General features: G+C 36.8%; 1 protein-coding gene across 4 annotated transcripts in view; it reads right to left on the bottom strand.

Moving 5' to 3' along the window:
- OPA1 (OPA1 mitochondrial dynamin like GTPase) overlaps positions 1-12078 on the bottom strand; it is an 86963-nt gene that overhangs the window by 48972 nt on the left and 25913 nt on the right. For all 4 annotated transcript variants that reach the window (XM_041734367.1, XM_041734369.1, XM_041734368.1 and 1 more), the window contains 8 exons: positions 9221-9325; positions 7278-7364; positions 6400-6513; positions 3705-3785; positions 3504-3578; positions 3126-3197; positions 2943-3042; positions 2471-2601 (listed from right to left, as the gene is read on the bottom strand). In XM_041734367.1, coding sequence (XP_041590301.1) covers positions 2471-2601; positions 2943-3042; positions 3126-3197; positions 3504-3578; positions 3705-3785; positions 6400-6513; positions 7278-7364; positions 9221-9325 — 765 coding nt within the window. The remainder of the gene's footprint in view (positions 1-2470; positions 2602-2942; positions 3043-3125; positions 3198-3503; positions 3579-3704; positions 3786-6399; positions 6514-7277; positions 7365-9220; positions 9326-12078) is intronic.

The following is a 12078-nucleotide window of genomic DNA, read 5'->3' as shown; positions in this document are numbered from 1 at the left end:
AATCTGTACAGAAGTATCAAAATGTTTTTCAACTGCTATTTGAGGGAAAAATATTTAACTTCACTACACTAAAAGATACATTATTAAGACATAAATGCATTATTAAAACTTGGAATGATGTGTAGTGCTTTGGGGTCAGGCTTAGTTTAATTTTAGCTCCACCACTTACTAGCTATAAGGCCTTAAGGAGCTACTTACTTTTTTCAAAATGACTGTTGAGAAGATTCTCAGAGGCACTATGATACATCCCACAGTGCCAGGGACGCAGGGGCACTCGATAAATGGCAGCAGCGATGATTATTTCCCCATGCTCTTCTTCAAATAGATATATTCTATCCAAGTTGGACTGTCCTATCTTACTCCCTTTTTAAAAATATTCGGGTCCACTGGCTCTCATCTCTTTTAGGGTCAAAAACCCTTTTATAAATATAATAAAAACTAAAGACTCTGTCCCCAGAAAAATGTGTATTTGCACAGAGATCTATCATTCACACAATTTGAGTGCTCCTGCTCCCAGGAGCCCGTTCACATTAACACTGAGATAAGAATCCCCTCCTCTAAAACAAGTTACACTCCTGAGCTAATGCTGACTCTTTGGCATAAAAAAGGACTGATATAAACTTCAACTGCATTTTAAAAGAAATACAAACAAACTATCCTAGAGAAGAGGGGAAAGGAATGAAAGAAATGAAGAGACATGGGAAGGAGGCACAGAATTTGCTCCTACCTCGTTTCCCCCCGCCTCCATACCAGGACCACTACCCACCACAGCAGGCCTCCCCCCTCAAAATATGGCAAAGCAAAAGTCATGGAGGCTGTGCAGAGAAGAGTTAACATAGCAGGTCTGAGACTGCTGTCCTGGAAAGGCCTGCTCGTCCTTGGCTGGCATCTAAGGACCTCAGTGGTAAACAATTACCACATTGATACAAAACTTTCCCCATATAACAGTGGTTCATTGTGTAAGTAGTGTGGTTTCTGCTGAACATCTGCTTTCCTTTGGGTGTCTGGAATCTGAGGGTGCCTACATGCACAGCCCCCAGTCAAAACCTTAGGAGCAGAGTCTCTCATGAGAAACTTGTTGCTGGAGGGATAAGCACTTCCTGCAGGACTCTACTGGGAGAGGGTTCCGGAAACCTGAGCCTGGTTTCTGCCAGATACCATCCTTACACTTTTGTCTTTTGTGATTTGGCCTTGTATCCAATCACTGTTAACAGATCTTAGGTTTAAGGATGACTGTGCGGAGTCCTAGGAGTCCTTCTATAGAATCAGTGAGCTTTGGGGTGGTCTATCTTGGGAACCCGGCACAAGAGGCACACTCGCAGAAAGTTGGAAGGAGAGAAACTCTGCGCAGTAGCACAAGGGATGCATACTTGTATCCGAAGTTGCTCTATGGGGGAATCAAGATACAATAGCAGAGGACAGCCACCATGTATATAAGGCCATGCCAAGCATTATTTTAACCACTTTACGACAAATATTTTACTCATTTTGCAACCTATGAGATAGTACCATTAATATCTTCATTTCCAATAGATGAGGAACTGAAAGCACTAAAGAGGTTTAAAAATGTACCCAACATTACACAGCTAGCAAACAGGAGAGCCAGCATTAGAAACCAAGCACTCTGACTAGATTCTCTACTCTCAACCGCTACCTTCTGCCTTTACAACTCAGTAAAGAACGTGTCCTCAGTCAGGACCCGCATCCTAATATCACTTACAATGTTATCTTGAAATAAAACTCTTTTGTTGATACAGGAGAAGGACAGGAGGGACACTGAACCCCGCGTATAAAGTTGCAGAATTTCAGAAAGAAAATGACCCAAGAGATCAACTAGATTAATAGGATGGATTATGCACTAACTAGATGCAGAGAAGTAACAAGATTTGCCCAAGGACACAGAGACAGTTGGTAGTGGAGCATGGATAAGAATGCTGAGGCCTGACCCCAATCCAGTGCCTTCCATATTAGAAAAATCTGCTTCATAGTCTTTGATCAGTTAGGAAAGATAATGTTTATTTTGGGGCGGGAGCGGGGGGAGGACACAATGTCCAAAAGGAATCTATAGTGTCACTAGCTCTACGCTAATTTATGAACATCAACTAAAATCAAATTAGAAAAGAAACACCACAATTGTTACTAATTTGTGGTTAATGACTGTCAGCATACAAGATTTAAATCAGAGTAAGCAACATTAATATAGTGTTCTAAGAATTTCTGAAGCAAACAAACCGAAATTATGGGATTTTATTTATATCTCAAATTTGCGCTTAAGAATTTACTATGACTTTCTTTTTTTTTTTTTTTTTTTACTATGACTTTCTAATACTTTGTTTTTCATAAGAAAAATCCCACTAAAGTAATCCACAGAAGTTTTTGTTTGCTTGTTTTTGTTTGTATAACGAGTCCCTGTCATAGCTGAAGCTTGTACTCTAGAGACTGTTCCGTGACAGTACAGAACTTCCCTCACCCTGCTTGGGCTAGCCACGTTCTTTTCCGCCAGGTCAACTTTGGTCAAAACAAATATCGTCCTCCTTCCATGAGGATCCATTTGACTGACCAAGTCTGTAACAATGCTGCGTTCAGCATCCACGGATCCATCTGAAAAAAATTTGAAAAACGACACTGTAACAACTACAAAGTAGATCTTAAAATTTCTATATGCTACACCCTTGTATCTACATTATAGTTAAGAAAATATTTCTAATTCATTTATTGTAGTTATGAGAAGAAATTCTAGTCAATAAAGATCTTTGATGCCTACATGAAATTTATCACAATATTCCCAACTTCAATTCTATTTACTAATAAAATGAATGACTTAAGGGAGGGCAAGACACATTTGTCTTGTATGTTTGTGTAACACGCACATTTAGAGCAAAGCTGAGACTGCTAACGAAGGAAGCATATCAGTGCAGTTAAAACCTTTTGATAAGATTTACCTTGAATACATAGTATGATGGCGTTAGGATTCTGCATATAAGCTTTGCTGATACTGAAAATAGTTTCCTTTGTGTCAGGAGCCATGCCTGATGTCACAGTCTTGAAGAAAAAGGTTTTAAATGTCATTATACATATTTTTCACAATAGGAACAAGACAAAATATATGTTTTATATACACTTACATTAATCACTCCTGGTAAGTCAACAAGCACCATTCTCTGCAGTCCAGGACCTTTTACATTTAAGGATATGGTCTACTCAGGGAACAAAACAAAACAAAACTAATTGTCGGGGGCAGTTTGTTAGGAATTTATTGATGATATATATTCTGAAAATTCTGTACCTCACCCATTCAGAAAGAAGTTATTCTTTTTCTGATCCTTTTAGTTAATTATTCTAGATAACTACCCATAAAATGATACATTATTTGAAATATTAAAAAAAAACTATGTATTTTAGAATAGCTGCAATCTAAACATGAATGCCAATATCATGATTTATATCAAATCATAAACTTTGGATTTCCATAGAACATTGTTAAAATGAATTATAACACTTACCTCAGGACTAACAGTACAGCCTTCTTTCACATTTTTCCTCATTCGGAGTTCTATTTCATGTCTTAATGCTGCAAGCTATTAATGGAAAACAACAAAATCCTATGAAAATCTTCAGCTAACAAATATTCCAGTTAGTTGTCTTTCATAAGCTTACACGAGTTACAGAGTTACACACATGAACCTCGTGTAAATTCTACTTACATCCTCCTCTTTGGTAAGATCGAACTCCCGAGAACTATCTTTAAACAAGGCCACATGGTGAGGACCTTCACTCAGGGTCACCTGAAATCAACGGAAAATCGAGATGCAGTAATGCATTTACAATTCATATTGATCCCATAGGCCGTATGTGGTCTTCGGCCCACTGCACTGCATCCCCTCACAGTACACTTCAGGAATATACCGGAAGGCTGTCAACATGTCAGTGCCGAGACTACAGAATTTTTTATCTGTACTGTCCATACATCTGTTGCATGTGCTATAATTTCCCAACAAGACTGCCGGCTACTCGTTATCTCTCATGACCTAGAATAAAATGCTGCCACCCTTCTCCTTTCCCAGTCAATGCTATTAAGCCTAAGCACAAAACCATCAACCTCAAACTTCAGAGACAAAAATAAATCTTGCATTTAACTCCCAAGGTTAATTTAGGTAAAGGACAATCCTTTTATTCAACTTCTATCTATTGAGGGCTCACTGCGTCAAGTGTTGCAGGAGGGGAAACAAAGAACCCCCTGTCCCTGGTTTAGACCTCACTACCTCCTGGGAGAAATACACACAGAGCCAACAGGACAGTGAAGCAAACCCAGGTGCACACAAGACTGACCACAGGGGAGCTAAGGCAGCCTTCACCCAAGGAGTGTGACGTTCACACAAGGAGTTCTCTAGCAACTTATATATCAACTATCAGGGCTTTCATGACAACTTCTAAACTTCATGTTCCTTTACTTTTCATTCGTAACTTTCAAGCTTCTTTAGAATGATTCTATTTCACTTTTAAAATACAATTCCTTCTACTGAGACTAGCTAAGCAGGCGGGGTAACCAACATAACTCAACTGTTTGAAGGCATCAGAGAGCAACCACGGCTGCTTGGCCTTGGTCTGAGACCCCAGAGGAATTTAGGGCACATTCTCATGGTTGTTTTCCCTCGGGGTGCTTGCAGATTTGTGGCACAGGGTAGCGTAAGAGAAAAAGTTAAAACTTGAGGCAGTGTTACTGGGTTGAAGAAGGAAGATGAGAGATCAGGGTATCAAGCAGCCCTGGGTTAAGGTGCTGAAGCCCCAGAAAAAACTGACACCCCCATGTCAATTACATGCTGCGATTTATTCAGGCCAAAAACACTGGCGTCATCTTAGCAACTGCCTCTCTCTATATCGAGTCCATCAAGAAATCCTAGTGATTTTGTCTTCAGAATAGATCCATAATCTAACCACCTCTTATCACCTTCCTGGCTAGTTCCCTGGTCTAAAACATCACCTCAACACTGCAATAGCTCCCCATCTGGTCTCCATGGTTCTACCTATCTTGCTTACATCTACTTTCAACACAGCAACCACAATGAGCTTTTTAAAAAGTAGTACCATACAGGGTGCCTGGGTAGCTCAGTTGAGCACGCAACTCTTGATTTTGGCTTAGGTCATGACCTTGGGGCCCTGGGATCAGCCCCAAGTCAGGCTCTGTACCCAGCACGGAGTGTGCTTGGGATTCTCTCCCTCTTCCTCTGCACCAACCCCTCACCTTGCATGTGTGTGCATGCTCTCTTGCTCTCAAAAAAAAAGGTAATATTACTCTGTTCAAAACCCTGGACTTGCTCCCTATTTTATTAAAAATAAAAACTGAAGTCTGTGCAATGACCAACAAGGCCTTAATAATCTACTTCCCCCTGCATCCCATTATTCGTCTCATCTCATCATCTGCTACTCCTCACTCTGCTCTAGCCACACTGGCCTCGAATACAATAGCCACCTAACCACCTCAGGCTTTGCACTAACTTTTTCTCTGCATGGAACACTCTTGGACTAGATATCCACATGACTTCTTCTCTCACTTTGTGCAATTCTTGGATCAAATGTCACTTCAATGCAGTCTTCCTGGCACCTTCCCCTTACCTGGCTCCACTTTTTTTTTTTGGTGGCACAACACTTAGCACTTCTAACATACTATGTAATTTAGTAATTTATTTTGCTTATTATTTATTGCCTGCTTCCCCTTCTAGAACATGCCCTGCATTATGGCAAGAATCTGTTTTGCTTAACTAACACACTGTCTAGAACAGTGCTGGAATATATTAAGCACTCGAAAAGTATTTGTTGAATGAAAGACTGTAGCCGCAGACTTTCTTGCTGTGACCATGGATGAACTGTTGTAACTTCTATCTATTGCATGCTGAGTCCCAGCCTTTTACCTCAAAGGCTCTGCTACTGCAATTGTTCCCTCTCTCACCTCGTCATTTTTACTTCTCAATCTAGATCACTACAATCAGTATGTTATCTGTCCCTTGACCCAAAATATTTCAACTGCTACTGCCCCAGTACTCTAGTCTTCTTACAGTAAAACTGGAAAATTGTATCTACTGACTCCACTTTCAATATTCTCATTTTCTGACTCTTTTCACTGACCGCAATCCGAATAAAATCTAGAGTCCTAACGATGGCTCTGTGTAGCCCAGCCCACCATGCTTCTGCCTTCCTCTCCCATCTTCTTTCTATCACCCTCTCGGCTCCTGTCACACTAGCCTCTAGGCTGTGCCTCCACCAATTTCCACAACAGGGAGTAATTCCCAATACTATGCATCAGTTCTTTTCAGTTACAATTCTTCATTTCAACACAATGAACAAACTTCACTGTAGTAGCTACCTTCCAAGGAGCTTTAACCTGATGAGCTGCTGTCCTACCTTAACCGGAGAGCGTGTCATCATCTCCCCAGATCCTCGAGGGAATATCCGCGCCTGAGCAATCATTTCCAACACACTAGTTTTTCCAGCACTCTGGTCTCCAACCACAACAACCTTAACAGAGAACAAATAACATTTAATTCAGATTTTTTTTTTTTAATTCAGATTTTAAATACAAACTTATCTTTAAATAGATTTGAAATACTGCTGAGATTTTTCAGTCTTTTAAAATATCTACAGTTAAATAATTTTAAAAATCCCATTCATTAAAACAAAGATGGTTGTTATCTCTATGCAAATTGAAAATATAAATAGCAAAATATTAATTGGGTCCATTATTTATAACCAAATTTTTAATAAAAACTTGTGTTAATTAAACCACTACTTCTAAAACCAGATCGTTCATGTTCTACAGCTAATTTACTCTGTATAAAGACATTTTCAATTCTATGATGTTAAATTTCACTTGCTGATAAATTTAATCCACTGTTCAGGTTTTTCAGTTTCAGAGATGTTATAAATACATAATGCCAAATACTTGATAACCTTGCTTCATCACATAAATATAAATAAGCTAAAAGACCAAAAGAGTCAAACAACATTTAGTGCTTAAGACATCATCTAGAGCACATAAATATTATATAAGTAAAAAATATACGTCTCTGTTTATGTCTGTGTGATGTGTACATATATATATGTCTACATTGTGTCTGGGTATGTATGTATGTATATATAACTTTTTTATTCTTTTTTACTTTTTATTTATTTATTTTTTTATATAACGTTTTAAAAACCTAAAGTGTTCGTTTGCTAAAGAGCAGGTTAAAAAAAAAAAAAAAAAAAAGAGCAGGTTCACTGTGTATTAATTTTTCACTTACCCTTGGCAGATGATCTTGTGTATTATAACTGGCGTCATAATCAGATAGAACATCCAGAACTTCAGAATACATGTCAATCAAAGATTTCTGTGAAATTTTAAAAATTAATATTAAACAATGAACAAATTTTAGAAATAAATGTGTCAAGAGGGAAAAAAGCTGATAAATACAAAATGTTCTTCCATAGTGATTGTATTGTTTTTTTCTAACTACATAAATACACTTTCATAATAAAACAGTATAGAATAAAATTTCATTTTTTCTTATTCAATTTGTTTTATTTAGAGATATGCTGATTTTATTTTTTAAGATTTTATTTATTTATTCATTAGAGACACAGAGAGGAGAGAGAGAGGCAGAGACACAGGCAGAGGGAAAAGCAGGCTCCATGCAGGGAGCCCAACGTGGGACTCGATCCTGGGACCCCTAGCCACCCAGGTGTCTCGCTGATTTTAATATAGTAAATTAACTGAGGCTTTCCTAATCTTCCGATTAAATGTTAAAACAGGGAAGTTACTGTTTAATATTGAAGAACTAATATTAAATAGTAAACAAAAAAAAAAATAAATAAATAAATAGTAAACAAAGGGAGACTATTAACACCACAAAGGCCAAACAAGGAGTCAGGTGACCAACTGCAAGGAAATCATCCTGTATCAAGTTTGGTATGTATATCAGAGATGGGGGGGTGGTGGCAGAGAGAGAGAGAGAGAGAGAGAGAGAGAGAGAGAGAGAGAAACTTTAGAAAGGATAAAAGTAAAGAAGAAATCACAAGACTGTTAAATCAGTAGGAATGAGTAAGTGTACTATGAGAGTTGGGCAGACTCAAGTGTGAGAGCATCAGAGGCAGATATCCTGCATTGTTTCTTTCTCTAGAACCAGGACAGAACTTGGTACCTGGCAAATAATAAGCTTCAGAAAAGTATCTGGTGAACGAATGAGCAAACAAAAAAGTAGGAGAAAAAAGGGCTACTATCAAGCATGTAATAAAGACAAGTTTCAGTGCATGGTAGGAACAAAACGAGGGCCCACATTTCCTTTCATCTCTTAACACCTACAAGTAATTACATAGAAAGCAACTGCTATTCCTTCCACCAAAAAATACACAAAGTTCTTGAAATGTTCATTACCATTTCATTTTATGAAAATGCCATTTCTGAGGTGAACTCTCAAAGTATATTAACATTTGGACATGACTTTTCTCAACTGCCATGTGTCACTTGTGAATAAAGCCATGCTATTTGTTTTAGGCAGTCATGATTTAGCATCAGAACTAATACATGTCGGTCAAACTAAACTACTTCTTTGGACTTTGGCTTCAGAATACTTCTGAAATGATTTACTGTAGGTTTACTACACACAAATTGTTTACTTGTATGAGATTAAAGTTAAAAATACTACTTCAATTTAATTCAGCACAGACAGCTTGGTTTAGTGGGCAATGAGATTTAACTTACTGATAATGGTAATTACCAATGTGCTGATGATAAAAATACCAACATATGCTTTTTCAAAAATGCTTTAAAATGCCTAAGAAACCTTGCAGAAGAAAATATTAATTCATTTAAAACTGAAGATGGTGGACTAATCATTCATTGGAAATATAAATAAGTTATGATGCTAAGTCATATCTAAACGTCCCTCAACTCACAATTCTGATTTACAGCTGTAGGAATTAAAGAAGCCTAAAAACAATTAGGTATTTAAAAAAATAAATTCACGAGAACTGTTAAAAGGATGAAGATTTTATGGGCCTCACACGAAACAAATGTCTGGAGACTGTAATTTATGAAGTGTCTTAATATAGGAAAAGATTTTCCTATCTCCCAAGAATACCAGATTAGAAAGAAAAGGACAGAACCTTTAAAAACTAGTATTGACAAATGGACAATGCGAAGTGGCAAAGTTCTGGAACTAACAAAATTAAGGTAAAATGAAAATACCTTAAGTTTTCTGTGATGGATGCCTTTGTCATCTTTCTGCAATACTAATTTTCGTAATTCTTTGTTCTCTTTTTCTAATCGCTCCAAGATCCTCTGGTACTTTAACTGTAACAAAATAATACCATGACTATATAAGAAAAAGAAGAGTTAATTAAGTCTAAATCAAAATCTTCCAAAATCCTGAAGTCATATCTCCTGAATATTTAAAATGAATTATTTCATTTAAAAAGCTTTGAAAATGTTGAGAGAATAAAATAAATTATGAAAATTCTATCATACAAATGGGGGTATTCATTACAGTTTTCGATTGAAATTCAGCATTTTATTTGGAAAATGCTATTTACATTGAAGAAATTGAATTATTTAAAAATACTAAAATATAAGAATTTAAAGAAGCAAGTCCTTAAGTGCACTCTTCTGAAACAGTATTTCCTATTATATCAAAAATTTAAGCCTTCAAAATAGGGACATTTGACAAAAATTCAAATTCTTTCCATTACCCATGTTATTTTATATAGTAATTAAAACGATATAAAAGAACAACAGCTAAAAGTACCTGAGTATTATGTAACAACAGGCTGGATGCTAAGTGTTTTACCTTCATTAGCTTCCTTAAGTCTTTACATGAGGCGAAGGTGATCTAGATTAGGGACCTGAGGTAAGGGACCCTTCGTTGCATATCCAAGGTCACAGGGTTTTGAATATAGGTCAGAGTCAAGAGCTCAAATTCTCCAAATTTTGGTTAAGTTTCCATGGCCAGAGAATTACACATTAATTTTTAAAATACTGATACAAAAACAGATTTAAAGAAGCTTGTTTTGTCAAAGTAGATGCTTAGCTACACATTTTTCTCCTCAAATAAATGTGATCCTTTCCTACTTGGTCATCTCAGTGTGTATACTATCATTTCTTCTCTAAACATGAACAGTGTTCAGACACTAATAAGAATTACTTCTTCCTACAACCAGGAAAATGTTTATGTCCAACTTATATCATGACTTTCAAAATGGAAAATCATCATTAGGAAAATTTTTAGGTTGTTGTAATCTTCTAAGAACAAAGTAAGTAACAGGAAGTCGGGGCTCTATCCTCAGGGAATGTCCAACTTCAGTCAAATTTTAAAAATGCACATTCTGCAGTAGGACTGTACTATGGGATAGGTAGAAGCTAGACTCTGCCGTAAGCATCTTCAACAGCATTGGTCCATTTGTATGTGGTAGTAACACATACAACAAAATTCTTGCATGATTAGATCCTGGCTGTGTATCATGGTAGCCACTAGCCCCTGGGGCCGTAGGGCGCTCTGCAATGTGCTTAGTCGGAACTGAGACGTACTGTTCAGCGTAATTTTCAGTGATTTTTACCATTCAGTAAATAAATGAGTAACTAAAATACCTCTTTACCATTTTTATACTAATTACATGTTTAAATGATATGAACTTGGGATTTACAGAGTTAAATACAGTATGTTACCAAAATCAGTTCTACCTATTTCTTTTTATCTTTCTGGAATCTAAGAATTTTAAATTACACATGTGGCTTGCATTCTATTTCTATTGCACACCACTGATAGAGATAGCCCCACGGCTTACTGTCGGGAAATGTTCACACAGTGTGTCAATGCCCACTAGCTGACACTACAAATCTGCACAAGTCAGAGAGTTGATATCAATGGATATACAAGGGTGGTAGGACACTGGCTCATTTCTCTGTAAATACAGAATCAATTACGGGGTCTACATTCCAGTGAAGGAACCATCTTTGGTATAGGTACCATCTGCAGCCATCCTGCAGAGATGTGTTACTGAGCTGTCCTCCAGAGACCTAGGACCAATAGTTCTCAAACTTAAGGATGCATCAGGATCATCTGGGGGCTTTTAAAAAGAAAGACTGCTGGGTTTTACTTCTAGAGGTTCTGATTCAGGAGGTTTAAGAAGGGGTCAATAATTTGCATTTCTAACAAGTTCTTGAAAGGATACTGATGCAACTGCTCCAAGAGACTACACTTTGAGACCAATGATTCTTAACCTCTGGCTGAACTGAAGATTGGAATTGCTTGGCCAGGAAGCCTTTAAAAACATACATGGTGATGGCCAAAGCACAAGTGATTCTATGGTAGAGCCAGACATGAGGATCAATGCATACGTATCAAGGAAATCAATGCACAGATATTAGGAAAACCTGTGACTTGAAATATAATTTAATTTCATCTAGATCGCTTTTATTTTTTTCCCAAAAAGACATTCCCTTAAAAAGTTTTAACATAAAAAACAAAAAATTAATCATTGCATATCGTTATCTATGTAAATTAACATAACTGTTATATATTACAACTATATTTAAATTACATTATAATACACTAATAATGATAATAATATATGAATTAATGATGGAGTGGGTGACAAGGCAATTTTGCACTAGAATTTACCAACTCATCAGGTTGCCCAGAAAAACATGTCTTTAAAAGAATGGTAAATTAACTAGAGGAGAAGAGCTTTTCAAATTAGTGCCAGAAATACATTTAGAAAAGTCATTAACTGATTGGTCCTGGGATTTAGAGAAGTAAAGGAAAATGATCCTGAGGGATGACTCGAACTATAGTGGACTCAAATCAACTTTCTATGACTTTAGCCTACCGATGTAAAAATGCAAGCATAGGTCTATATAAGAAAAAGTTGCTTTTCTGCACTTTTTTTTCCATAGCAGTTTTTCTTTAAAATTAGAAGCACAAGATTCACTCAAAAGTAGGTTTTTATACATAAAGGAGTTAATCATACTTATCAAGTTCCTTTTGTATTCTTTACTTCTCAATTTACTTTTGCATTTTTTTTTTACATCTATCGATAATAAGGTTGTAT

This window comes from Vulpes lagopus, chromosome 19, assembly GCF_018345385.1.
Source record: "Vulpes lagopus strain Blue_001 chromosome 19, ASM1834538v1, whole genome shotgun sequence".
NCBI lineage: Eukaryota > Metazoa > Chordata > Mammalia > Carnivora > Canidae > Vulpes > Vulpes lagopus.
This window is presented reverse-complemented; position numbering and strand designations above follow the sequence as displayed.